This window comes from Lissotriton vulgaris, chromosome 7 (assembly GCF_964263255.1).
Source record: "Lissotriton vulgaris chromosome 7, aLisVul1.2, whole genome shotgun sequence".
Lineage (NCBI taxonomy): Eukaryota > Metazoa > Chordata > Amphibia > Caudata > Salamandridae > Lissotriton > Lissotriton vulgaris.
The window spans coordinates 1,346,681,130-1,346,708,970 of NC_141695.1; the positions used below are offsets into that span (position 1 = coordinate 1,346,681,130).

The following is a 27,841-nucleotide window of genomic DNA, read 5'->3' on the forward strand; positions in this document are numbered from 1 at the left end:
GAAAAGTTCTAAAATGCCTTGAAAGTGCTTCAAAACCCCTCAAATGGAAGTTAACACTTGCTTTAGAATGAACACTAAATCAGCCTATCTTCTATTGTATGTAATACAATTTTGAAACAATGTGCATACCAGACAGTGCTTTCAGTAACAGGCTGAGACCCCTAGCACTATAATGCCCAAGTCACAATTCCCCAGAGCATGAACAGAATTGCTCCTTTTAAAGCAGACTGTGAATGCGAAAACACAGGAATGCAGGAGAGAAGGAAACTGACTTCAGGTGCTTGATGTGTAAAGGAGAAAACATTTTTATGCATCCAGAAGCTTGCGCATGTGATAAAATTGTAGAGACCACTGCATCGGGTAGGGACTGTCCACTGAAGCGCAATGAGAGAGTAGTGTGATTATTAGCACCATGCTGGGACTTCCACAAGTGGAATAGGAAACCAAGAACAACAGAAGCCTTCGCTGAGCGAGCATTTGCTGTCTGCTTAAAAGCACAAGAGCATGGGTAAAAAAAAACAGTAAAGCACAGGTCATGTCCATGATGCCGAACAATGACATTAAAATCCACTCAATTCAGGTTTCCCAAACAGAGAAATCTCTATACGTCACCAGAGTAGCGTAGGATTTAAATGACACGAGTGCCCCAAATAAAGACAGGCAATTGTCCAAGATAGCAAGTGCATCATTAAGCATGCGGCACAAAAGATTTTGAGTACCTAAATGATAAAAAGTAAAGACATCATCGTAAAAGCATGTCTCAGACCATGAACTTTTTCTTTATTTTGCCCTAATACAGTTAGGCACATGATACAGAATCTAGAGATCAAATCAACACAGGGCAGGCTAAGTGACTCATCGAATGCTGCACAAGTGTCTGGGTAAGCGAAGTGTTGGGGCTTTGATCGGGCTGGGGAGTGGAGGTGAGAGGCTGCAGCAGCAGGCTGCAGTTCAAAACTATGTCCGCGGGGGCGGACAGTCACTTGCAGCTCTCCTCTATTCCCTCAAGAGTGTCTCACTTTTGTCTGGCTTCTAGCAGTCAGTGGCACTAAATATCTAAATACTCAGATTCCAGTCACATCACAAATGCTTCTCTCTCATATCGCCACAACCAGTACCCTCTGCATATCAGATAGTCCTTTTTCGGTCGAGGACCGGAAATGCTGGCTTGCCAGCTTCCGGGAGGAGATCGTATGCTTCTTAGTAGGGATTTGGAACCCTCCTCCCTCGCCCCTCTCACCTCCATTGGCTGGCTTTCTAAATGGAGGCCAGCCATTGGAGGAGAGAGCTGCCCCTCCGAATAGGCTCCGTCTTTTTCGGATTCGGGGGCGTGATTTTTTGCATTCTTTAGCCCTGTGACGTCGTCTGTCACTCAGGGTGCAAAACCACGCCCCCAAATCCGAAAAACTTCAGAGCTGCCGGACGCCATTTTGCTGCTCGAGCAGCGTCAACCGAGGACATCAGGTAAGCCTCTGCCCCCCTGTTTGTGCCGTTCTTAGTGCACCCGTCAACACATGGGGCCGCTTGGGGGAGAAAGAAGACTGCTCTTGAGCCTCTCGGGGCTCTGTCACGCACTTTGCCCCCTGAGCCCTCCTGGGCTCTACAGAAATGCGGCCATCTCGGTGGAGTCCCCCATTGGGGACTCGGAACTTGCAATTGCCCCCGGGAGCCTCGGGGCTCCAAATCGCCAAATGCCGCCTTGAGATAGGGGAGCGGCCAGCTGTCTGCTGGGGCCGCTCTACCCTCACACTGCGAGGCCCCCACCCGGGTCGCTGCACTCACCGGTACTTGGCGCGGGGCTTCTCTTCCTCGGGGCCTTGCTGGACGTCTCCTCTGGTGCCGCAGGCGGGGCTCCCCTCCTCTGGGGCCTCGCCGGCGGCCGCGCCTCTGCCACTGCTCTCCGGGGCTCTCCTCCTTTGTCACCCGCAGAAAGTTAAATGTACCCATTGCATTCCCAGATGTTTCTCGCTCCGCTGGTGCGGGCGCTCCCAGCACCGGCCAGACATCATCCCAGCGCTGCACACACCCCCATGACGAGGGATCTCGGCCCAGAGCAGCCGCTGGCACCGGTGTGATTACACTTCTGAGCCTCTGCTGGCGCCTACCCACTGCTACACAAGGCAGCGAGGCGCTTCAGAGGGGTGCGAGGGGGGCTGCGGTGTGTGGGGCCGGGGAGTACACCCTGGAGCATGTCCTCCCGCAGCGTCTCTACCCGGGAATGCTCTGTTCTGGGGCAGGGGTGAATGTGCGTCCGTGCATTGATTCGCCGCCCTGGTCCGGTGTCTGGTATGGGGCGGGGTGGCGTCCTCGTCCGTGACAGAAGAGACCTCATAATTTGCCCGTTGCCTCTACCCATGGTCCGGGCCTCACCACCAGCCCTCCCTCTGCGCTATACGATCTGGACAGAAACTCGTGCTCAGCGCACCCCCCCCCCCCATATGGACGGACTTCTGCTTTTTGCCCCAAAACGGGTGGAACCGGCTTTTCTGGGCTCCGCTGGTGCGGGCGCTCCCAGCACCGGCCAGACACCATCCCAGCGCTGCACACACCCCCATGACGAGGGATCTCGGCCCAGAGCAGCCGCCGGCACCGGTGTGATTACACTTCTGAGCCTCTGCTGGCGCCTACCCACTGCTACACAAGGCAGCGAGGCGCTTCAGAGGGGTGCGAGGGGGGCTGCGGTGTGTGGGGCCGGGGAGTACACCCTGGAGCATGTCCTCCCGCAGCGTCTCTACCCGGGAATGCACTAGCAGGAACCTCCCATTTTCGCCCAGCTCAAACCACTGCAGCCTGGGGCCCGCGGGGCGGCCCGGGTCTCTATGGAGAGGACTCTCTAAAGACCCCCTCCGGAGGCGACTGGCTGCTGCCGGAGGACATGGTGCAGGTATGTGGCATGCAGCTTTAGCGTGGAGGCTCGGGGCAGGGCTGAACAATTTCTTTAGCACTTAGAACTGGCTCTGTTCACTTCATAATAATAGGATTAGTACTCGGGGGACTCCGTCATTTTCTTGTATATTATTTTCAGACCTCATGAACGCAGGCTCATTCCGCTTCTGAATGTGTGAGGCTTTAACAAGAGTAGATCTGGTCTAGTTGTTCAGATGCCACTTTGGACCGGGAAACCTGGGTTGAACCCCAGCTTACTCCATGTGACAAAACCGTGTGATCTTTGGCTGATCACGCTCTCTCCTTCTACCTTAGCTCCCTTAGTAGATACAAATGCGGGCCCGGATACAGTGGGTTCGTTTCTAAGGATGCAGGGTAAAATTATAAATTCACATGATTTTACTTAAATCCTTCTGGTTTTACAGCCACAGCCGTGTAAAGATGCGTTGTGTCCATAAAACGACCTTGCACTTTCTTGTGCATCCCCACCCACATTAATCGGTAACATTTTAGGAAAGCTCAGCCTGAAGGAGAGGCCACATCATGCTGTACACACACCTTGCCTCTTTTGAGGGTAGGGGGTTGAGAGTTTGTGTACAGGTGGACGTCTTGACAAATAGAAAATCGTCCTTTACTAAACATCTTGCAAACTTTTAACAATTGTTTACCTGCGAAAATCTTAATACATTTAAGCCACATCGCGCTACACTTGAGAACCACACTGGGGCACACAACTAATCCAGTGCCCTTTATTTTTTTGGGCGATGCGTTTTAAATGCTGCGCCATTTTAAATGGCACAAGTAACTACATATACCAGAATGCAGTGTGCGGTTGGTGGCACTGCCGCTGCTATCCCACGTGCTTCCACACTCTTTAGTCCTTACCCCAGCGAGAAGCCAGCGTGCCTGGTAGTTAGATATCCATAGAATTAAGAATTTCGCCTGACGTTATTCGCGAATTCTAATTTAATCATCAAGGGTGAAAGGTGAAGGGCTCCGATGGCTAAATCTGGCATGGATCCGCCCACCCAGGCTGGCGTTGGACACCCCTGATTTAAGGCAAAGCATAGAAACGGAAATGAATACCGAGTCCCATCTACCGCTAGCCTCTGTCTAGACCACCGACCCTCCTGCACTTGACCCCCCCCCCTTCCCCCCATCCCTCATAAACAGTCCCCTCACGCGTCATTATGCAGATGATCACGTTTCAGGCTACCCCAATGGTTCCAAGGGCCATATGGCACGAGAGACCCGCCCGTACCACCGGCCGCTCGAGGGGTAGGTGGTCAACTGCTGCTGACAGCCTTTGTCCCATAAAACTTCCCAGAGCCCTGGCTGCTACGGAATGCCCCCGCCTTGACCTGCCGCAGATGTCCAGCCGCCTGCGCTGTCACAGACTTACTAATACTTGTCGCCCCCCACCACCCCCACGTTCCCTCTACTCGTGACTTTTCTACAAAAGACCCTGCCCACACTTCTATTTCTGAACCAGGATTTGCATTTTGTTCGGAAGGGGTCTGTGGCAGCGCCCTGCTGAGCATTACAAACCAATAATGGGTTATAATGGTCCTGAATGGATGATTTAGTATTGGCACGGTTCACTCCGACATCATGCATTCTTTTTTTACACATTCACAAGGCAATGTAGATATATATGTGTATATATAAGGTGCAACCGGCCTCCTCACATAGGCTCTGTTATAATACCTTCTGTTTCTATAGGGTGTCATGCCGATCTAAAGACGAGTTCATTTAGCTCTGTAAACAAGAGATCTCTTGTAATGGTATATTATTGGCCAATTTTAGAAACATGGAAGGCTGAGTCAGGCGTTGCCTCAATTCAAACACAAGGACCTCCTTATCTCGGTGGTCAATGTTTAACTCGCTGAGCAATCCTTCTGGCTGTACAGAGCATGGAAGGCTGAGTCAGGCGTTGCCTCAATTCAAACACAAGGACCTCCTTATCTCGGTGGTGAATGTTTAACTCGCTGAGCAATCCTTCTGGGCTGGCTGTACAGAGCATTGGTGTTCAATCTAGGTCCGGGAGGGCAGCTGTGAGGCTAAAAACAAAATGTGAAAATTTGTCATTTTTATTAATATACTAACTGCATGGCAGTTTCTCGTATGGATAGCCCCAAGATCTGGACATAAATTGGAGGCACCTGTAATAGTCGGCTTTGCTCCCCTGCACCCTGGCTGTGCTTGCTCCCCTGCACCCTGGCTGTGCTTGCTTCCCTGCACCCTGGCTGTGCTTGCTTCCCTGCACCCTGGCTGTGCTTGCTTCCCTGCACCCTGGCTGTGCTTGCTCCCCTGCACCCTGACTGTGCTTGCTCCCCTGCACCCTGGCTGTGCTTGCTTCCTTCCCCCTGGCTGTGCTTGCTCCCCTGCACCCTGGCTGTGCTTGCTCCCCTGCACCCTGGCTGTCCTTGCTTCCCTGCACCCTGGCTGTCCTTGCTTCCCTGCACCCTGGCTGTGCTTGCTTCCCTGCACCCTGGCTGTGCTTGCTTCCCTGCACCCTGGCTGTGCTTGCTTCCCTGCACCCTGGCTGTGCTTGCTTCCCTGCACCCTGGCTGTGCTTGCTTCCCTGCACCCTGGCTGTGCTTGCTTCCCTTCACCCTGGCTGTGCTTGCTTCCCTGCACCCTGGCTGTGCTTGCTTCTCTGCACCCTGGCTGTGCTTGCTTCTCTGCACCCTGGCAGTGCTTGCTTCTCTGCACCCTGGCAGTGCTTGCTCCCCTGCACCCTGGCTGTGCTTTCTTCCCTGCACCCTGGCTGTGCTTTCTTCCCTGCCCCCTGGCTGTGCTTTCTTCCCTGCCCCCTGGCTGTGCTTGCTTCCCTGCCCCCTGGCTGTGCTTGCTTCCCTGCACCCTGGCTGTACTTGCTTCCCTGCACCCTGGCTGGCTTGCTATTGGCATTGTAAATGACAATGCCATTTATTTATGATTGTAAAAAAATAATGTCATAAGCAATGCCAATAGCTCTACCTTTAATAATGCCGAGACCATTGCATTGTAAATGCTTGTTTATTCCTGTGTGCAGGCCTGGCAAAGGAAGAAGCACCCCTCATGGATTTACAGCTTAATCGCCCGTGCAAGCCTGATGATGATCCATGTGTTTCTCAGAGAGGCCGGGCAGGACCACCAGAGGGAGCACTATTCATTTTTGACTGAAACAATGTATCCAACTGTGCCAGTCACCATAACAATTAGTTTCCCATGCCAGTTGGTAGGCTAGATTGCTTCACAGGCAAAAGCAGCAGTGCACACATTAAGCACTGTGTGCAAGGCTGCTTTTTGGAGTGCCTCATGATTCCCAAAGGTGTCAGGGAGCTCTGTGTGCACGACTAATGCATTTTAGTGCAGTGATGCCTGTCCACACCTTAATGCATGTATGGCCCACTGCCCTACCCTCTCAGAGTGCAGCGAGCCTGATAGTTTGTCTTCTCCTCCGGAGACACAAACTGCATCGCCAGGCCTTACCAGAGCTTGCAGGAGTTCAGCGCTACTCCAGCTCACCTCAGGCTTGCCCCCACGGTCCACAGCAGCGGCCTGAAGCTCAGGTGCAGCCTCTGCTCCAAAGTGCTCGAGAATGTCATCCCAGTGCATTCGTCACAGGGACTGCAATGCACCTCACGGGCCTCAGCAACAGTCAGCCTCCGTGTCTCACCTCCATCTTCCACAATAGCAATGCCGTCCCAGAAAAAGGCTGCAGAGCAGTGTAGGAAAACAGGGAGGTACTTGAGGAGCCGTGATGGTGGGTGACCGGAAGCATGGTGATGGATAAGTAGGATGAGTAGCGGAGCTCGTTTAGAGTGCATCTGCATGCTGGCTGTTCAAGCTACACCACCCCTCAAACATGACTAATAAACAACCATATCCACCCAAAATTCTAATATAACCCCAAACCCCCGAAATTTCCAGAATCCCAAAAATATACACCTGACACTGTAAGTAGTAACTAATATTGCATATCCCCCCAGGCCCTAATGTAACCCAGAAGCCCCTAAGATATTCAATTCATAAAATATATAGCACCCTCAAAATGTATATAAAAAACACAACATCCACCCAAATTCCTAATATTACTGGATACCATCTAAAATACTCGAACTCCAGATATGTACCTGACCACCCCAAAAACATCATGAAATACACAACCCACCCAACACCTTAATATATCCAAGATCCCCCTAAAACTCAAAATTATACCTGAACACCCAAAATAGCATAATAACAACACACTACCTACCCAAAAACTAAACGATGACACAGAACATTTAACCCCTTCGCTGCTAGGTTCCCCCCATATTAAGCCATTTTTGGCTATTAGGGGTGGTTCGAGCTTAGGCCGCTGTAACTTTTTGGCCACATAAGGTATCCACGCCAAATTTGCGTCCATTTTGTCCAACATCATGGGTATTCTAAAGGTACCCAGGGTTTTGGATTCCCCTGGAGGGGACCCATAAATTAGTCAAAATACAGCTAAATATATATATATATATTTTTTTTTAATGGGGAAAAGGGGTTACAGATAAAAGCGTCTGTTTTTTCCCTGCACATGGTATACAAAAAGGGGATGTGGTGCTGAAATCACCATATTCCCATCTTTCAGGGACAGCAGACTTTTGTCAGAAAACCAACATTGTTTACACAGATCTGGCATTTTCCTGGGACATAGCCTATTTCTGCTATTATTTTTGCTTTCAACGTCTTTCCAGTTATTATGTTTCTTATATAGCGCCAGAATCGACCCCCGAAGGGGTATCTCCGCGCCTGCCTTGGGAACCCGTCCTGGCTTTTCCCTGTGAGATAGTCCCTACAGGGCATCCCCAAGGTGAAAGCCAGGCATCCCGCCGCGGGGGGGCCGTTGTGGAGATTAAGCAAGCTTAATGCCCAGAGTTGCAGAGTGTGAACCCATGATTAGGTCAGGCACAGAAGCGAGAATTATCGAGTCCATGGACATTTGAGCTCAAGACCCTGCCGCGTCGGGAATTGAACCCTGGTCCCGGGTCTGACCTTTGCTTCAGGGTCTGCCTGCTCTAACCAGTGAGCCACACTTCTCTAGTTCTTCTAGTTAATGGTAGAAATGGGTATTTAGCAAGGGGTCATTTGTGTAGATCCTTCAAGGTTTTTTATAGAAACTAACCGTTAAATATAGGAAAAATTGAAAAGTAGTTGAAAAAAACAGCCCTTTGTGTCAACGTTTTCACCTGTAACTTTTTCTAATTGTGACAGCTGTTTGAAAGCAGTATACCGTTGCATCTGGACCTTTCTGGTTGTGGGGATATAGAGGACTTGTAGGTTCACCAAGAAGCCGACGAACCCAAAGCCAATAACTGAGCAGCGTCTTGCAATGGTTTTTTATTATGTACCGGGCACATAACAATTAATTTGGGAAAATATATACATGGAACAATTGGTATGAAAGACCCCTATGTATTTCTGAAATTGGAACAAAACATAGAGTTTTGAAACAATAGATATTTGCACATTTCCAAAATTGTGAGTACCCATATTAGCATGAAAATTATAGGTCATTTTTCAAAATTACTTATTTTTTACACATTGTCTTTCATTTGGAAGTCAGAAATGTATCGAAAGTCAGTAGATAATAACAGCTGCTCTATATTTCTGTGTTACCCTAAGTCTCCCGATAATAATGGTACCTCATTTGTGTGGATAGGCCTAGTGCCCGCGACAGGAAACGACTCAAACCAGGTTGTTTTGTGATAGGTAAGTTTGATGTCGCTTCAATAGGTTTTGGAGCACTTGCCTGTCGCGGGTACTTGACCCAACCACGCGAGTGAGGTACCATGTTTATTGGGAGACCTGGGGGAATGCCGGCTGGGGGGAATTTTGCGGCTCCACACAGATTCCAGAACTTTCCACGGCAGAAATGTGAGGAAAATGTGTTTTTTTTATCAAATGTTGAGGTTTGCAAGGGATTCTGGGTAACAGAACGTGGTGAGAACCAGACAAGTCACCCCACCTGGATTTGCCTCGGTGTCTAGTTTAAAAAAATGTATAGGTTTGCTAGGTTTCCCTAGGTGCCGGCAGAGCTAGGGTTCAAAATCTACAGCTAGACCCTTTGCAAAAAAAGGGTCAGTTTTCACTGTGAAAATATGCTGTGTCCACGTTGCGTTTTGGGTAGTTTCCTGATGCGGGCACTAGGCCTACCCACACAAGTGAGGTACCATATTTCTCGAAAGACTTTGGGAAATGTGGTGTGAGTGGAATTTTGTGGATCCAGAACTTGCCACCACAGAAATGTGAGGAAAATGTGTTTTTTTATCAAATGTTGAGGTTTGCAAGGGATTCTGGGTGACAGAACCTGGTGAGAGGTACACAAGTCACCCCATCCTAGATTCCCTTGGTGTCTAGTTTAAAAAAAAAGTACCGGTTTGCTAGGCACTTTGCAAAAAAAATTTCAGTTTTCACTGTGTTGTGTCCACATTTCGTTTTGGGCCGTTTCCTGTTGTCGGCACTAGGCCTACCCACACAAGTGAGGTACCATTTTTCTCTTAAGACTTTGGGGAATGAGCAGTGGGTAGAATTTTGTGGATCCACATAGATACCAGATCTTTCCATCACAGAAATGTGAGGAAAATGTGTTTTTTTTAACTAAGTTTGAGGTTTGCAAGGGATTCTGAGTAACAGAACCTGGCGAGAGGCACACAAGTCACCCCATCCTGGATTTCCTTTGGTGTCTTGTTTAAAAAAATGTACAGGTTTGCTAGGTTTCCTTATGTGCTGGTTGCGCTAGGGCCCAAAATCCACAGGTAGGCACATTGCTAAAAACAAGTCTGTGCCTAGTGGGCTTTCTGCCGCCCTGGGCAGGAATCCTGCAGAAAGACTGTGGCTATGTTTTTGGGGGGTGGGGGCATTGGTAGGCCCATTCTGGGCAGCAGCCCCCAACCCACACATAAAAAAGACAGCGTAATCGCTGGCGCCTAGTGGGCTTACTGCCCCCTTGGGGGCAGATCAGGGGCTACTGACCCCATCCGCCCCTTGGGGGGTAGAACTACTGTGACATTTTTTCAGGGAGGTGTCGGCATTGGCATGCCCATTTTGAGCTGACCTCAACCCTGAATAAAAAAAAGAACATTCCTGAGGCCTAGAGGGCTTTCTGCCCCAGGGGGGCAGATAAGGGCATATTGCCCGAATGTGCAGGCAGAAAGACTGTGGTAATTGTTTTTGGGGTGGAGGCGTTATCATGCCCATTCCGGGTAGCCCCCACCCCTACATCAATACAAAAAAATCCCTGGTGTCTAGTGGACTTTCTTCCCACCCCCCGGGGGCAGATTGGAGGCTACCAACCACACCTGCCCCCCCGGGGGGCATAAAGACTGGAATTTCACTGGGTGTGGGGGCGTTGTCATGCCCATTTTGGGCAGCCCCCACCCCAACATCTATAAAAAAAAGAAATTCCTGGTTTCTAGTGGGCTTTCTGCCCCTCGGGGAGGGCAGATTGGGGGCAAAAAGACTGTTGTGCCCAAACAAATGTGGGGGGGCAAAAGCCCTTGCCCAAGGGGCTGCTCCCCCCTCCCTGGTGCTAGTGGGTGGATCCCTGCTTGGGGATCGCCCTCCTGGGGTGATTCCCTAGCAGGGATCCCATAGGGAAGGGTACCATTGGACAGGGGAGATTCTCCCCTCTCCAAAGAGACCTCTCTCATCTTTTTCGGTCCTCGGGCTGATATAGCCCCACGAGCACCGAAACAATGAAACTGAAAGTGTGGCTCAATGATTAGAGTGGCAGACTCTGATGCAGAGGTCTAGCCCGGGACAAGGGTTCAATTCCCCGCCTCGGCGGGTCTCGGGCTCAAAATTCCACGGACCTGATAATTCTCGCCTCTGTGCCTATTCCAATCATGGAGTCCCACTCTGCAACTCTGGGCAATAGCTCGCTTAATCTCCACAACTGCCCCCACAACTCTAAGGATGCCTGGCTTCTCCTTGGGGGTGCCCAAGAGTGGACGCCTCACAGGGAAAGCCAGGATGGGTTCCACAGCGGTATTCGTACAAACGTCTTGAGACCCTTGCGGGTGAGTAGTGCGCTATACAGGTATCAATTTACAATTTATTTATAAACTGTTTGTTTCATTTTCATTGCAATGACGTCAGGGCGCCATGCGCGATCGGCACTGGAATAAAAATGTAAATTGGCCTCTCGAGGTTGGGGAAGCTCTTCCACAACCTCCAGAGGCTAATAAAAAAAGGAAAACCTCTGCTTTCTGCAGCAGAGGGATTTAGTGCCCCTGTTCTCATGACAGAATGGTTCTGTCATGAGCATAGGAGCACTGGCGCTCATGATGGAACCATTCTGTCATGAGCACTGAAGGAGTTAAAAAACTCCATAAACCCCAAACATGAAAATAAAGCTGAAAATATTTAGAAAAAAATCACCATGTACTCAAAGCCCTGATGTAACCCAGAAACCCCTTAATATACCAGACATTCAGAAATGAACGAATAAAACACAACCCTAACATAAATATCTAATATAAGCCAGAAGTCCTTAAAAGGTACTCAACCCCCAATACCTAAAAGACACAATAACCAAAAAAAAGTCCTAATATACCGGAAACCTTCCTAAAAATACCTGAACTCTAATAATATACCTAACATCCCAAACAATAGTTAATAAAAAACAATGCCAGCTGAAAGCACTAATATAAGCCCAGATAACCACAGAGATATCTAAATTAACTCATAAAACACAGTTCTCACAAAAAACCTAACATTACCCAAATCCACCAAAAAATACCTGAACCCTAAATTTGTGCCTCAAAATGCACTAAATAACCCATAGCCCATAAAATTACCTAAACCCCCAAAATATAACTGACATCCCCAAAATAATTAACCAAATACACTATCCATCCAAAACCCTTACACAACAGAGAATTCCTAAAAATACCTATGCCACAAACATATACCTGACATGCCAAAAATAATAAATGAAACACAATCCCCACTGAGCGACGAATAAAACCGAAAACGTCTCCAAAACTACCTGAAACCCAAACTTATACTTAACACACTTAAAAAAATAAAAAACACTACACACCCAAAGCTCGAATATAAACCAGAACCCCTTAAAAAGGTAACAAGGTGGAATCTTTGCCCAGACAATATTATCACGTGTAAAAATAATAAAGTAATGCTATCAAAAAATGTGCCGCCTTATGCCACATAATTTCCTTTCTTGCTGCATAATTTAGTCAGCCCTACTGCATAATTTGGTGCTTACCTGCTCCTACTACTCAAACCCTTAGTATGTACATGGACACCCTAAAATATAATATCCAAGCACTTACACAACCTTCATGAACAAATGTCTCCAGCTATATATGACAGGTACCCACAAAAGGTTGCCTTGCAGATGTAAATACTTTTACTATTGTGTAATTGTATACCACAAATGTGTACAATTAGGCAGTAGTGAACACTGTCCAATGGGTGAAAAATAGGCAGACCAAGGTGTGTCATGGATTGCCTTGAGAGTTTAGAGATGGGCACAAACTTCTGGCTGGGAGAAATTCACTTCTAAGGTAGGAAGGAGAACTGAACAACCACAATGTTAGGGGCATGGGGGTATTGGATAAGAGAGTTTCTCCCCTTCGAAAAAAGTTCTATTTTGTAGAAAAATGAAAAACTAAAAGAAATGTGGAATTGCTCCATAAACAGGTCATAACACAACCTCCCATTGACAAAAGCGAGGTGCAGTTCAACCCTGCACCCTGTGGCGGGCACTGCAAGGTGCCTGCCATGGGGTGCAGGGATCATGGTGCCCCCTCGGCCCCAAACCATAGGTCGCAAGCACAAGGGGGCCCTGGTGGGGGCCCCCAAACATTCTTTCCGACATGGTTTCCATGTTGGACAGGCCTTCATGGAAACCATGCTGGAAACCGTGCATCGTAATCACAGGGGCAGAAACTGCCACTTTTGAGATTAATGACCGGCTTCCGACTGGCCGTCAGAAGCAGGCCCGAACTGGCCGTTGAGGGCACCGGGCAATCCCCTGGTGGGCCGCATGGTTGGGGGCCGGTTTGGGCCCCTGGGGCCGTTTTTGTTACATGGCCGTTATGCTGCAAAAACGGCCCTGTGACAAAAACGGCCGAAAACCGGCCCTGTCACAGAGCGCGGTCGCACCTCTCCCCCCTCCCCTCTCCTCCCGGAGGGGGAGAGGGGGGCCGGCCGAGCACTTTGCCAGGGCCGGTTCTGGTTCCCAGTCCGGCCCTGGTCAGAAGCCAACCAGAATGACCGGCCAGTTTACTTTCTGACCGCCTAGTACATAATTAGGCAGTTGAAGAGTAAACTGAGCAGCCCATTATGATGCTGCCCCGAAGGCTCCGACCATGGGCTGGAGTCTTTACTGGCCGCATTGTAATTGCCCCTTAATTACTGTATGAAAAAACTCCACATTTACCACGAGAAAATGGTGTAAACAAACCAAATACCATATCAACAAAAGTCAAAATTACAGAGTGTTTGTTATTTGTGCATATAAAACATATTGCCATGGTAAACATTGTAGTACAGGATGCATATTAAAATAGCGTCAAAAAGCACCCAGAAGTTAAAGGTGAGTAGATACTGCTTCTGAAAGCAGATTCATTGGTTGTTCATTTGAGGAAGTCTGATGTCTTCTCTCTGTCCATTTGTCTGTCTGAAGTCCCCAGGAGGCCATGCTGGAAATAGAAGCCTTTCAATGGGATGAACTCAGCGCCTGGGAGGCCGAAATTGCAGCCAAGGAGTCTATTCACACCGTTTTCATCCAGGACATTAAAAACGTAGGTCTCCTTGGAAGCCGTCCACGTATTACAGTTATTGTCCACCAGGACACAAGCTGACTGACTACTGGTTCTGTTGTATGTGCACATGGCTGTAGCCTTACCACTAGTACGTCATTGTTTACGTTTGCACTTATTTTGCTTATATTGTGAACCAAAGAACTTAAATAATTCTAGGCACATCAGTGTAATTGCACACACCAGTGTGTGCCCAGAACGTTTAACATTTGAGGATATTACTGTACCATATGTATGGTTATAGAACTGGTCTTAATTGCAACAAGTTTGCATTGTAGGGGTAAATTTGTTTTATTTTCAACTCATTTATGTTTTATTTTGTGACTGTTCTGATAGAGAGTGTGTGCTATCAGTGCACTACTGGGAGTGAGACTTCTTAGTAGCAATGAAACCAGGGCCTAGATCTGCTGCACAGTTCTGTCCTGCACTCAAAAGCTTTTATAATGGTAAGTAAACAGACCCAATGCTTTGCACCATGCGAGCACCTGCAGAAACCCTTAGTAAATAACCACCTGTTATCTCCAGGTTATATGCTGTTCTCTGCAGTAAGGTGCTCTCAACCAGTGGGGCTACGCACTAGAATTGGAACATGTGCACATTTCATATAGATCTTTTCGGTGACCTATTTAACCAGAAGTGTAACTAGATACTTAGGACCCGATTCACAAAGGGCGTTTGCACTTGTGGCGTAGGTCCCGCAGTCATGGCGGAGATCCCGCAGCCGTGGCACAGATCCCTCAGCCGTGGCGCAGGTCCCGCAGTCTTAGCGCAGGTCCCACAGTTGTGGCGGAAGTCCCGCAGTCGTGGCACAGGTTCTGCAGTCGTAGCACAAGTCCCACAGTCGTAGCGGGAGCCCCGCTCTCTCCGAGAGACCAATTTTTCAGGTTGTAAACATACGGAATTTGGCATTCCTTGTGGCTTTACCACATACATTTACTATCTGGTCTGAGGCAAAACTGCTGCTGTCAGAAATATAGCTAATTACAATAAGATTTTAAAATAGAATGTTGAAACGTCCATCCTCATCAGTGGAGTGCAGGCATCATTCATGAAATCTTCATTCACAAACACAACTGGAAAGCGGGATAATGGCACTCCCCCTCCCCTCGCAATACAGAGAGTAGCAGTAAAAGCCATAAAGAACGAGATCCATCCTTTGTACTAGCTTGAAGTGACATTGGTGTAATACCGAGCTTGTGTGTTTTACCCTGCGCTCTGTGAATAAAACGGATAGTTTTTGGGAAATGTTAGCGAAATTTTAAAATTGTATATTTCCATTCTGTAATGCACCCAGCATACTTATAATTCACTTGCACGCATTTTCGCTCATTTTTCACGGCGCTTGCTGCCGTTAGAGCTTCAAACCGGGGTCAGGCTTCTCTGCACTCGGCGGCCATCTTGAGTGGGGGCTAGAGTGGTGGGAGCGCTCTAGTGGACCAGATATAAGGAAACAGTGGTGTACCGCGCTAGCGGTCGCGTTTGCAGGGGCGCCGTCCCTGCGCCGGAGTCACGCCAGAGTCAGCCCGTCTGCGCCCGTCCGCGCCTCGGATGTGCACCGGACGTGTCCAGAGATATGGCGCCATCTCCATCAGGTACCAAGGAATACTTAGAATGTCCTTCTATAAGTAATGCATTAACAGACACAACTGGCTCTTCACGCATAAAATATGCAACAGATTTTCTATTATCCCTACGACCCGCAAGTCATCCTTCATGCAGGACAATAGAGCCTGATCTAGAGAAAGCTATATGCCAATGTTGCCAATTCTCTACTGACCACGCAGTAATAAAAGCTTTGCAGGTCAGAAAACCTACAACTAATGCAGAAACGAGTTCAAAATCGTTTTTATTCTTCAGTATTAACTGCCGTTCATTACCTAAGCATAAAACGGAAATTTTTAACTTACTCTTGGATGAGGCTCCCGATGCCGTGTTCTTAACGGAAACGTGGCTTCAAGACAGCTCTGGCCCTGACTTAGCTATGGCACTCCCTGAAACATATGCTATTGTCAGACTAGATCGTGAAAAGCAACCAGGAGGAGGAATAGCAATTATCTTCAGAAATCGTTATAACTGCGAATTCAACAAACTCCCATATGAGGGTTGCGAAGGCGCAATTTTTAAACTCTCACTTACACCTAATTTTACCTTTTCTGGAGCACTTATTTATAGGCCGCCAGGAGCCGCCTCTAAATGGCTACCTAACCTTGTTGAACTCATTGGACCTCTAGTTATGAAAATGGCTAGCTTTACCATTCTAGGGGATACGACTTTACATTTGGAGAAAGAAGATTGCTCAATAGCTAATGATTTTAAAACGGACTTAGCATCCCTTAATTTGACCTTAAAGAATTCCGGCCCCACACATAGAGCCGGTCATTTGTTGGATCCCATCTTTTCCAACTTAAATGACATATCCACACACACTGCCCTTCCAGTGCCTTGGTCAGACCATTTTCTGATTAAATTTTCCCTTCTTGTAAAATTTTCTAACAAGGATAAAACATCAGGACCTACACAACTAATCAGGAAATGGAAAAAGCTTGACATAGAAAACCTCAATTCCTTCTTTAAGGCCATCTTCCCTGTACAAAATCAACAGTACAAGAGTTTTCAACATCGGTCCAAACTTGGCTTATAAAAGCTATTGATTCCGTTCTGCCTAAAACTAAATTAAAACAAAATTCCCACCGCCCCCCTGCTCCTTGGTTCACTGAGACCTTGAAACACGAAAAAAGCACCTGCAAAACTGCAGAACAGCAATGGAGGAAAACCTACTGTCCAGATGCCAAACTAGCCTACAAAAATAAACTTTCAAATTATCAGAGGCTATGTGCTAAAGCCAAAGCTGAACATGCCTGCACAAAAATTACTGAAGCCCTATGCCAGTCCAAAACACTTTTTAAAACTGAGAGAGAACTAGCTGGTTCCCTCACCTTACAATCTCCCCCAGACCTTAATAAATCACAATGCGACTCCCTTGCAGCCTTCTTCGTAGAAAAAGTGGATAAGATATATCAGGGTATAGAACAAACCACAATTGACATGGCCAAGACTCATACCAGTTTTGAAACCAATACTTCAGCCCCCATTATCCCTGCTGAAACAGCTCTGTCCTCCTGCACACCCCCCTATGACGTAACACCTCCAGCCATTCTAAACAACTGGCCGAAACTTGACCTAGACCTGGTTCGCAAATTATTAAATTCTATCAAATCAGGCTCACCTAATGATCCACTACCTTGTTCGGTCCTGAAAAAACTCAATAACGGGGCCCTGGAAACAATCACTAATCTTCTTAATAAATCCTTACAGGAAGAAACCGTACGAAGGAGTGGAAACATGCGATGATTCATCCATTGCTGAAAAAAGCAGGAGCAGATCCCAATTTGCCATCCAACTTTAGACCTATTTCCCTGTTACCAACCTTTGCGAAAATACTATAAAAGCACGTTCACAGGGTCCTTACTGATTTTATTACTACTCATGATTTATTACCCCTTCACCAATCAGGATTCCGCACAGGCTTCTCCACAGAGACGACCTTGTTAGGCGTCACTGAGAACATCTGACTAATGCTGGACCGTGGAGAAACGGTAGCTTTGCTGTTACTCGACCTCAGTGCAGCATTTGATACTGTGTCACATACTGTACTTGAACAAACACTCCATTCCATTGGTATCAGGGGCGCAGCTTGTAATTGGATTAAATCCCTACTGGAACAGCGCACTTTCCAAGTTTTCTCCCAATCCGCCTGCTCAGACACTATGACCCTTAAACATGGAGTACCTCAGGGCTCCATACTGAGCCCACTGCTTTTTAATATTTACATGAGCCCGCTGGCCAAAATGATAGAAGAGACTGGATTACTAATGTTCTCCTATGCTGACGATTCTCAGCTTATCTTCTCTCTATCATCCACCGAATCTAATAATACCTCGTCATTAAAACTCGGTCTAACCAATATCGCGGAGTGGATGAGAATTTTTTTTCTCAAACTCAATGGCGATAAGACCGAGCTACTTGTTCTGGGTAAGAACAAAGAGCTCTGGGGACCCCAACACTGGCCAGACGTGATGGGTACCCCCCCCGGTCCCAGTCAAATCAGCCCGCAACCTCGGGGTCATCATAGATGAATCGCTTAATCTCAATCAACAAGCTGCGAAGACGTCAGCTACATGCTTTGCGATTTTAAAGTGGTTGAAAAAAATCTGTTGGATGCTGACCAAAAATACCCAGAAAACTGTCATCAACGCTCTAATAACCTCCAGACTGGATTATGCCAACGTGCTATACTTGGGGGCCAATAAGGCCACTACCCGACGATTACAGACAGTGCAAAATGCAGCCGCGAGATTACTGTGGAAAATTCCCATCTCCACACCCACCACCAAGTACATCCGCGAATTGCACTGGCTGAAAATCGAGAATCGGGTGAAATTTAAATCTTTATGCTTTATGCATAGGATCTCAACCAATAATGCACCCAAGTATCTACAAAATCTAATACATCCCTACCGCCCATCTCGAACCCTTCGTTCAGCCACAGCCAACCACTTTGTGATTCCTAAAATCAGGCTGGCGCGAATGGGTGGAAAATCCTTCTCATATCTCGGACCCTCACTTTGGAACACTCTTCCGGTGACACTTAGGCAGGAAACCAACTATATGAAATTCAGGAAGGCCTTAAAAACCTGGTTGTTTAACATCTAGAACCTGAACCAATCAAAGCACTGGATCACTAGCGCCGGGAAACCCTTTGTTGGGTAGCTGTTTGCGCTATATAAAATAAATAAATAAATAAATAAATAAATAAATAAAGAACAGGTATAGCTCGGCTAGCAGCTGGGAAACAAGTATTTGTGCACAGAACAGGCACAGCACTGACAAACAGCAGTGGGCTTTTACTTGACACAAAGATGCAAATCTATCCATTTGTGCACAGAACACATACAGCTCTGGCAGCAATAGAGCAAGCTTCCGTAATATTCCTATGAATTCTTTAGCCGTTAGAACACCGTGAACAACAATGTAAGCTCTGCTTCACTCACACAGGTAAGTACAGAACAGGCAGCACCAGTGCAGGTTTCACACCTATAAGCACACAAGCGTTAAAATACATCACACACAGAATCAATGCTCGTGCACCAAAGGTATGGCATATGCAGTAGCTAACCAACCTACTTATACAAACGCGCACACACACACACATGTAATAAAACTGCAGACAGCACTGTAGTCTTCCCTCATGTGTATTCAGTCGCGGCTGCTGCCTGGAAGCAGCTGTTGCGTGGGTAGGGGGTAGGGGGCAGGGGGCTGGGGGGGCGGGGCTTGGGGGGTCGGGTTTAATAACAAAAGCACTTACCTCCTGGCCAGCCGCTGCCTCTCCTGGTCCTCTTTCTGGGAGAAACAGGAAGCACCAGGACTCCAACACTCCGCGCAGCCAATCACAATGCTGCAATGCAGCATTGTGATAGGTCTGAGCGCCGTGGCACAGCGCTCAGCTAGAGGCTGGAGGGGTGGGCATGTTCTCCATGCAGGCAGTAATGCAGCCTGCATGGAGAACACTGAAAGTGCACATGACTGTTTTGGGCCGCCGGTGAGGGCCGACCAAGTTATTACGCACTTAGGAGTGTTTTACCGCTCCTGCCCTGCTCTGCTGCCCCGCCCCCACACACATGCTGCTGCTGTAGGATAAAAAAATAAAAGGATTATAACATAGCTTTATTAATATTTAATTTTTTCCTTTCTTTTGCTGCTTTATGGCAGTGGGGTGACGCTCCTTCACCTTAGCGGAGAAGCCGCCATTGTGTGTATAGAAAGATACATCATATGTAATGTAGCAGTTGTGTAACTTTCCTTGCACTCTCAAACAGATACAACACACACACATGGCACACTACTGTAGGGTCAGTAAAAGTGCAAGCTTCCCCAATACACATTCAAACCAAGTACAGCACGACCAGAAGCTACGAGCAACAGTGCAAACCTTGCTTAGAAAAAGTGAACCACAATGATGACAGTGCTGGCTTCACTGACACACAACATGCAAGAGAGCACACACACACACTCATAACAGGTACACTAAACTATTAAAGTAGGTAGTACTGCAAACATCGCTCGAACTCAGGTAACTACAACACTGCCTTTAAAAGTGCTGTTTCGTACTCACAAACACAGAAATGCACAAGTAATGAACAGGCACAATCTAAGAACGTGCACGCTTCCTTTCCTTACAAAACAGAATAGTTGCAACTTTGTTTGCAGAAGCTATCCCTGAATATGTCTTATCCAGGCAAGGGACGTGGAAGCACCATGCTCACACTCGCAATAGTACAGTGAGGGCAGCAGAAGTTCTAATATACAGCACTGTCTGCTGAAGCGCAAGCTTCACTTGCTCACAGAAGAGGTGGAGCCCAGGTAGTAAAAGAGCACGGTATGATCCATGCCCACAGGCACAAAGACACTAACAACATCAAAAAAGAAACCGCTTTGATCGAATTGGTTTCTCTCACAGCATCCTCCTGCCAGACTCTAAAGAAAAGAACTCCCCTCACTGTAAGGTGTACGTCTAAGGTAAAAAAAAACTAGCTTGTTATAGTACTTAGAACCCTCATGTACATGTAGCATGCTTCATTATTAGGAGCGCTCCTTCTAGGCTTGGACATCCCCTTTAAGATGTGTGATAGAGTGGGTGGTTACTCTATTGCACAGATTTCCAAACTTTTCATGTTGGTGACACACTTTTTGGAGATGCATTATTTTAGGACACAGTAAAGCAGTGTAGCGAGCGAGTGTAGCGTAGCGAGCTCGAACCACCTAGGGGGGATTCCATGGGGTTCTCACTTGCTCTGTCTGTCTCCCTCTCTCTCTCTCTCTCTCTCTCTCTCTCTCTCTCTCTCGAACTGTCTCCGTCTCTCTGTATCCCTCTGTCTCCCTCCCTCTGTCGCCCTCTTCCCTCTGTCTGACTCCCTCTGTCTCTCTCCTTCCCTCTGTCTGTTGCCCTCTGTCTGTCACCCTCTGTCTCCCGCTCTCTGTCTCCCGCTCTCTGTCTCCCTCTCTCTGTCTCCCTTTGTTTCCATCCCTCTGTCTCCCTCCCTCTGTCTCTGTTCCTCTGTTTCCCTCCCTCTGTCTGTCTCCCTCCCTCTCCCTGTCTCTCTCCCTCTGTCTCCTCCCTCTGTCTCCCTCCCTCTGTCTCCCCCTCTCGCTCTGTCTCCCTCTCTCTGTCTCCCTCTCTCTCTCTGTCTCCCTCTCTCTCTGTCTCCATCTCTCCCTCTGTCTCCCTCTCTCTGTCTGTCTCCCTCTCCTTCCCTCTGTCTCCCCTGACTGTCTCCATCTGCCTCCCTCCCTCTGTCTCTCTCTCTCTGTCTCCCTCTCTCTCTCTGTCTCCCTCCCTCTGTCTCCCTCTCCGTCTCCCTCTCTGCCTCTCTGTCTGTCTCAATCTCTGCCTCTGTCCGTCCCTGTCTCTGTCTGTCCCTGTCTCCCTCCCTCTGTCTCTATCTGTCTCTGCCTCTGTCTGTCTGGCCCTGTCTCTGCCTCTATATGTCTCTGTCTGTCCCTGTCTCTGTCTGTCTCTATCTCTGTTTGTCTCTGTCTCCCTCCCTCTTTCTGTCTCCCTCCATCTCTTGCTGTCTCCCTCCCTCTCGCTATCTCTCTCCCTCTCTCTCCCTCCCTCTGTCTCCCTTAGTCTGTCTGTCTCCCACTCTCTCTCTCTCTGTCTACCTCTCTCTGTCTCCCTCCCTCTCTCTCTCTCTCCCCCTCTGTCTCCCTCCCTCTGTCTCCCTCCCACTCTCTCCCTCTTTCTCCCTCTTGTCTGTCTCCCTCCATCTATCTCCTTCTATCTATCAGGAGATGTGTGGCTCAATGGTTAGAGCGGCAGACCCTAATGCAGAGGTCTGGCCCGGGACCAGGGTTCAATTCTTGCTTCGGCGGGTCTTGGGCTTAATTTCCTCAGACCTGATAATTCTCTCCTCAGTGCCTATTCTAATCATGGGTCTCACTCTGCAACTCTTTGCAATAGCTTGCTTAGTTTCCACAACGGCCCCAACAGCGCTGGGATGCCTGGCTTCACCTTGGGGGTGCCCAGGAGTGGACATTTCATAGGGAAAAAGGCAGGAAGGGTTCCACAGCGGTATGAGTACAGCGCCAGGACGCCCCTTTGCTGGGGCAGCAGTGCGCTTTACAAGTCCAAATTAATTTCATTTCATTTCATCTCCCTCTGTCTGCCTCCCTCCCTCTGTCTGTCTTCGTCCCTGTCTCCCTCTCTCTCCCTCTGTCTCCCTCTCCCTCTCTGTCTGTCTCAGTCTCTGCCTCTGTCTCTGTCTCTGCTTCTGTCTGTCTGTTCATATCTCTGTCTGTCCCTGTCTGTCTCTCTCTCCATCTCTGTCTGTCTCTCTCCCTCTTGTCTGTCTCCCTCTTGTCTGTCTCCCTCTTGTCTGTCTCCCTCTTCTCTGTCTCCCTCTTCTCTGTCTCCCTCCATCTGTCTCCCTCCGTGCTGGGACATAACACTGTCTTCACACTAAATGGACAGATTCGTTTTCATTCGAGCATGAGGGTTGAATGGAGCCCCCGTTGCACTTCCTAGCAGGGCTGTTGTAGTTTATTTTGGACAATAGTGCTAATTGGTTATCAGGTCATGCTCTGCATTTAAGGGGGCATTACCTGCACAGCAGTGCTGCTGCACCCTCTGTGGGACAGTTTCCTCTATTCTCAGCAAAACCCTACGTGTTAATGAGATAGTTTTGGTCTGTGAAAGCAACCCTGGCATACCTTTAGTGAGGCATTGCCAGCACTCCTTGGCTGTGCTGCAATAACATGAATGGGGCAGCTTTGACCATTGTTAGAAGGGGTGCTACAATTGTAATGGGACCCCTTCAGAACTTCTCAGCATGGCGGCAATGTTTTTAAACTGAGTGTGATTAAGGGCAATCCTCGTAGGCCACAGTGAAGTTACAGGGACACAAAAGCAGTTCTGTCTGCCTGACAGCCGGTGTCTGAGAAGGCTCTTGTGTCTGCAGCTCTGAGCGCTGCTCTCTGCCTGGTACCCTGCTCGCCCACATACACGGCAGCCCCCCTTCCACTCTTTTTACTTGTTAATGGGGCTTTGTTGTGAATCGCCCGACCCCCATAGAGCAGAGTGTCTCGGAGTCCGCGCTGCTGTGGCAGACTCTGAGACACTCTTTCAAAGGAATGCCTCTAAATTAGCACTAAGTGCCCTTAATACTGCTGTCATCCTGCAACACACCCACCATTTGCAGGCGACCCAGTAGTGTCGGGACACACTGTTTGAAAAGCTCTACTCTATTGTGTGCTCACTCATGCAATGCAGGTGAGGTCAACCACCCTTACGAACTGCGCAGTCCCCTCGCCCCCCACAAAGGCAAAAAACTCAACTTCTTGGCTTAGGACATTTTATTTATTTTATTTATAACATTTCTATAGCGCACAAATACCTTCTGGTGTCTCGGCGCTAGAGCTTACAGATTGCAAAGGGGTTCCTATTGGGAGTTTACTGATTAAAAAGCCAGGTTTTAAGATGCTTTCGGAATGTTAGCAGTGATGGGCTAAGTTTGATGTAGGGAGGGAGCAGTTTCCACAGTTTAGAAGCGGCAACCACAAAGCGTTTGTCTCCCCATGTGGCTTTTTTTGTGCGTGGGATTTGAAGCTGTTGGGCTGCAGATGAACGTAATGTTCGACTAGGTGTGTAAACACAAATGGCCTTTTAAAAAAATTCTGGTCCAATGTTGTTCAATGCCTTATATGTCATACACAAGGCCTTAAACTTCGTACGGCTTCTAACCGGCAACCAATGTAGTTGACGAATGATGGGAGAAATAGATGAATACTTCGGTGTGCCGGTTAGAATCCTTGTGGCAGCATTTTGAACAAGCTGTAATTTGTTGAAAACTTGCTCCTGCGCGTTCAACATTAGGCCATTGCAATAGTCTTCGTTAGACAATACCAAAGTGGACATTAGGGTCTTGCCTGCATTTGGGGGAAGAAATGGAAGCAATTTCTTTACCATTCTTAGGGTAAAAAAGGAGGCTGAGACCACTGCGTTGGCATGGCTGACAAAAGCTAGCTTGTTGTCGAATAGAACCCCCAGATTCCTAACTTTGGATACTGGTGATGGAGGGGTTCCTAACTCCGAAGGCCACGAAACTGGGGACCAAGACGGGGTTTTTACTGCACATGAAACAAGGTGGTATAATAACCATTGTAAACAAATAACATTACACCGTAGAAACAATGGAATCTCCTCCGCTATGCCAGAGGAGCGTCGCCCCACTGCTTTTAAGCAGGTGGGTGGGTGAGCTGCCCTGCTCTTAGAGGAGGGCAGTGGAGGAGTGGTTTGCCCACTCCTAAGTGCGCAATGACTGTTTGGCCGGCCCTCTCGGGAACACTTTCCCCGTTCTCCATGCAAGCTGCATTACAGCCTGCATGGAGAACATGCCCAGGCCCCCATTCCCTGGTTGAGCGTCAAACCAGGACGCTGAAAACCAATACCAACGCTGCATTACAGCATTGTGATTTGTCAGTGGGGCCTGCTTCCTGTTCCGCAATGTGCACGAGGAGAGCAGGAGCAGAGATTTAGGACCCGGATGGCAGCAAGGTAAGTTTATTTTGTTTTTTATATATTGCACCATGCACAACCCCCTTCCCCCGTCCTGTGCAATCCGCCCTACACCCGCCCCGCCAACCGCTAGCCATGCCGGCCGCCACTGAATAGAAAATATCACAAAATGCACAGCAAACCCGAACACAGCTTTGCACAAATCCTATTTACATCATTATTTGGGTGCAACATAGCACAGAAAGACCAGGTGAGAAACTGACACGTCAAACATTTCTGATATCCCCAGAGACCGCATAGCGCATTGGTCCCTGCCGGGGCATCCCATGACTCTTGGTCATGCCCCACATAATCCCTGGGATACCTGAGGGAGGGCTAGAAGGGTAGGGCCACCAGCAGGTCAGCCCTCCTTCCAACCAGCCTCACCCCTGAAAGGCTTCTCCCGAAGGAGGCAGCCAAATGGGCACATATTACACGGGTACGATGGGCTCCAATGTAGATATGTTGGGGTGTGTGGGTAGCAAACATTCAGTCCGGCTTCCGCAGCACATCAGGGGACAAAGAGGGGGTCATGGGGGTAGCCCACTTTTAAAGGGCTCTACTCTAACCCCTCCCCTTTGTCGCATAATCATGATGACCACTTCCGGTCATGACCCACTTCCTTGGTCCCACACCTCCACGGTGGAGCAACTAATGATGCCCATCTGCAAATAGCTGATGGGCTTTTGGCCATTCTTCTGGATAGGGAACCCACATGCTCTCCCGATCTGTAATGGAACGCCCTATCAGTCAATCACCTATTCTAAATGTCCCTGAAGTAATGTAAAGGTCCCCTATCTTCACTGAGCGTGCTAAGAGAAAGAGCAGAGGCTGCTGGGATATTGAACAATAATAATCAGGGCCGTCCGCTGTCCTGCTCATTTAATATTGAATAGCCCAGAAGCCCACACGTATACTGCACAGTATTTCTTTATCCCTGTACTGTACTCTTCCCATGCACACATTCAACCAGCTCAGTCACTACTTCTGCATTGCATAGCACTCACATCTACTTGATGGAGGCCAAGGGTGAGTTAAGCACACAGCAGCCAAACCTTTAAAAAGCGGAGTGATCCTGTAGGCCTCACTCCAGTCACACAAGGTGAAAAGGACCTGTTCAGTACTACTGATAACTACCGGTATGCTCCGACCATTGTACTTGTGCTACTTAGCTTGTGTTGAAGGTGGTAGTCTTCCACTACTATAAGGGTAGCGCTTTAGGCAACCCTCTTGGTCCAACAGGACCACGATCCGTGAAATAGGCCAATGTCATGGCACACACACATTTTTTGTGTTTGCCTATGACAAAAAATCAGGACTGAAAATTCGGACAACCGTACAGTTTGGCACTCAGGTCAGGGGTACATGTCCTTTACCATGCAGAGTACTTTTCTGTCCCAACATGCCCTTTTTTGCAAAGTGTGAATATACTGTTATTGTTATAGTGCTTAATACATTACTAGTCTCACCTTTTCCAAATTCTGTATATCTTAACAATTTACTTAAATAAGGTAACAGGAACCAGTTTGATTTTTCTCAAGCAATTTGATGAAATTAGAGGCATCATTTCTGTTGAATGAAACTTTCCTAGGTCCTTAGTGACTTGACTTGTTTAAAGACAAACAAATGCAAATAGTGTGGACAAATACTGCTATGTGTATTTTAATTATGTGTTGCACATTTTTTTTGTAATGCTCAGCTTTTCTTCCCCCTGTCTTAACAGGAAGCTGTTCTTGATTTTGGTCCAATCCTTGACATCCAGGAGGTGGATTACAGTAACACCACCAATTCGAGTGCTGCAGGAAAGCCCTGTATCGCCACCACACTCCTCCACGACTCTGCCACCAGTGTTCACCTGATCTGGCTTCCTCATTGTTGTGCTCTGCTGTTCCAGGGTCGCCTCCTGTGTTTCTTCATCATTCTCTGCTCTACTCTTTGAGGGTGATTTGTTTTTGACTAGTCCTAAACTCATTTCACCCACTTCACACTGGTTGTTAAAAATATTTGGTGGAAGGTTTGGAAAAAATGGCTAAATATTTCAGTCTTAATCAGTAAAAATGGTGCTGTCTCATTTATTTTTATTTCCAGTATTGTTGTAATTATAATAATAAAAAATTAAATACTACTACTAATACTACTACTACTACTAATAATAATAATTAGTATTATAATATTAATATTAATGCTGATTGAGGGGGCGTGGCTTAGCACGCGAAGCAAATGGTCGCCTGCGGGTAGAGCTCCGCGCCGAGTTCCCCTTCCCGACGCTGTTCTCCGGGACAGTTCTATCTTGAGGCCGCCGAAAACCACCGGCGAGTGCCCCAACAGACCCGACGCGGCGCCTGGCCGACTTTGGCGCGGATCGGACCCGCGAAACCGCACCGGGAGGTGCTGACCGCTCGTGGCCGCGAAAGTTGCAGCCGGCCCGGGCGCGGACCCAGGAAACACCGGGGATCCAACAGCTGCGGTAGGCCCAGAACCGAGGCCGACACCAAAAGATAGCGGACCACGCGCCAAGGCACGGGAGGCCGCCCACCCCCCATGGCGGTGAGGAACTGGGGCGAGATGACCTCAGGAACCCGGATGGGCTTCCCGAATACACATTGAGGCGGACCGGCGGGAGTGCCCTGACCGCCAGGCCTGGACGCGTCGCCCCTGCATCGGGGGCTGCACCAGCCCTGCATCATAGCGGTGAGGAGGGGAGAACGGCTGGGCTTTGGCTGCCTGAGGAGCTAGAGAGCGGTGGAGGCTGGGGCACGCAACACGACACTCGCCGGCAGCCACACACGCCGCGACACACGGGACCCCGGTCGCAAGCAGCGCCCATTGACTCCGCAGCACAACGAGGTCAGCGGCCCACCGGCGCTACCACAGGCGCACACCGAGGACATAGCGACGGCTTGAGGGGACGGAGGCCTGCACCACCCGCGATCAGGGCGAAGCTCGACACCGAGCGGCTGCCACACGAGCGGAATCGGCCGCCGTGACAGCGCAATATCCGACCCACTGGGTTCCACACAGACCTTGAACCCCTTGCCATAAACGGGCTCACAACACAAAGGGGGCACACCTCGGAGCCGTGCCATACACCCAGATATATCGCGCAGTACCGAAGCACGAGGCGCCCAGCAGCTGTCTGCCCTCTCAGGAGCGACTGAGAGCACCACGCAGATAGGACCTGGCGACACCAGCAGCCGGGCCCGGACCAGCAGCAGACGACCCTCACCCTCCTCCCCGCCGCTGGCCAGGCGGGACTGAACCGTGCCGGGACGAGAAGAGCGGACTCCCCATAGGACGCTGATGTCTGGCGGGACCAGGGCGCGGACTGGCACTGGGGGCACGAGGCCTAAAGGCGACATGAACAAAACTAGCAAAACCACGGACCAGGATCAGACGGCGGCGAAGCTCGACGTCATGCTGGCAGCCATGGAGCGGCTAGAGGAATCAATTCAACTCACGCGCACCTCCTTAGCCACTAAGATCGACAGTGTGGCCATAGACCTCACGCATCTCCGCGAAGACCACAAAAAACTCG

The 27,841-nt window shown here is 48.7% G+C and overlaps 1 protein-coding gene across 1 annotated transcript in view; it reads left to right on the forward strand.

Moving 5' to 3' along the window:
* LOC147703663 (putative DBH-like monooxygenase protein 2) overlaps positions 1-26,437 on the forward strand; it is a 301,023-nt gene extending 274,586 nt beyond the window's left edge. Inside the window, exons 12-13 of the mRNA XM_086932002.1 lie at positions 13,559-13,676; positions 26,030-26,437. Of these exons, the coding sequence (XP_086788128.1) occupies positions 13,559-13,676; positions 26,030-26,245 (334 nt within the window). The 3' untranslated portion in view covers positions 26,246-26,437. The remainder of the gene's footprint in view (positions 1-13,558; positions 13,677-26,029) is intronic.
* The last annotated feature ends 1,404 nt before the right edge of the window (positions 26,438-27,841 follow it).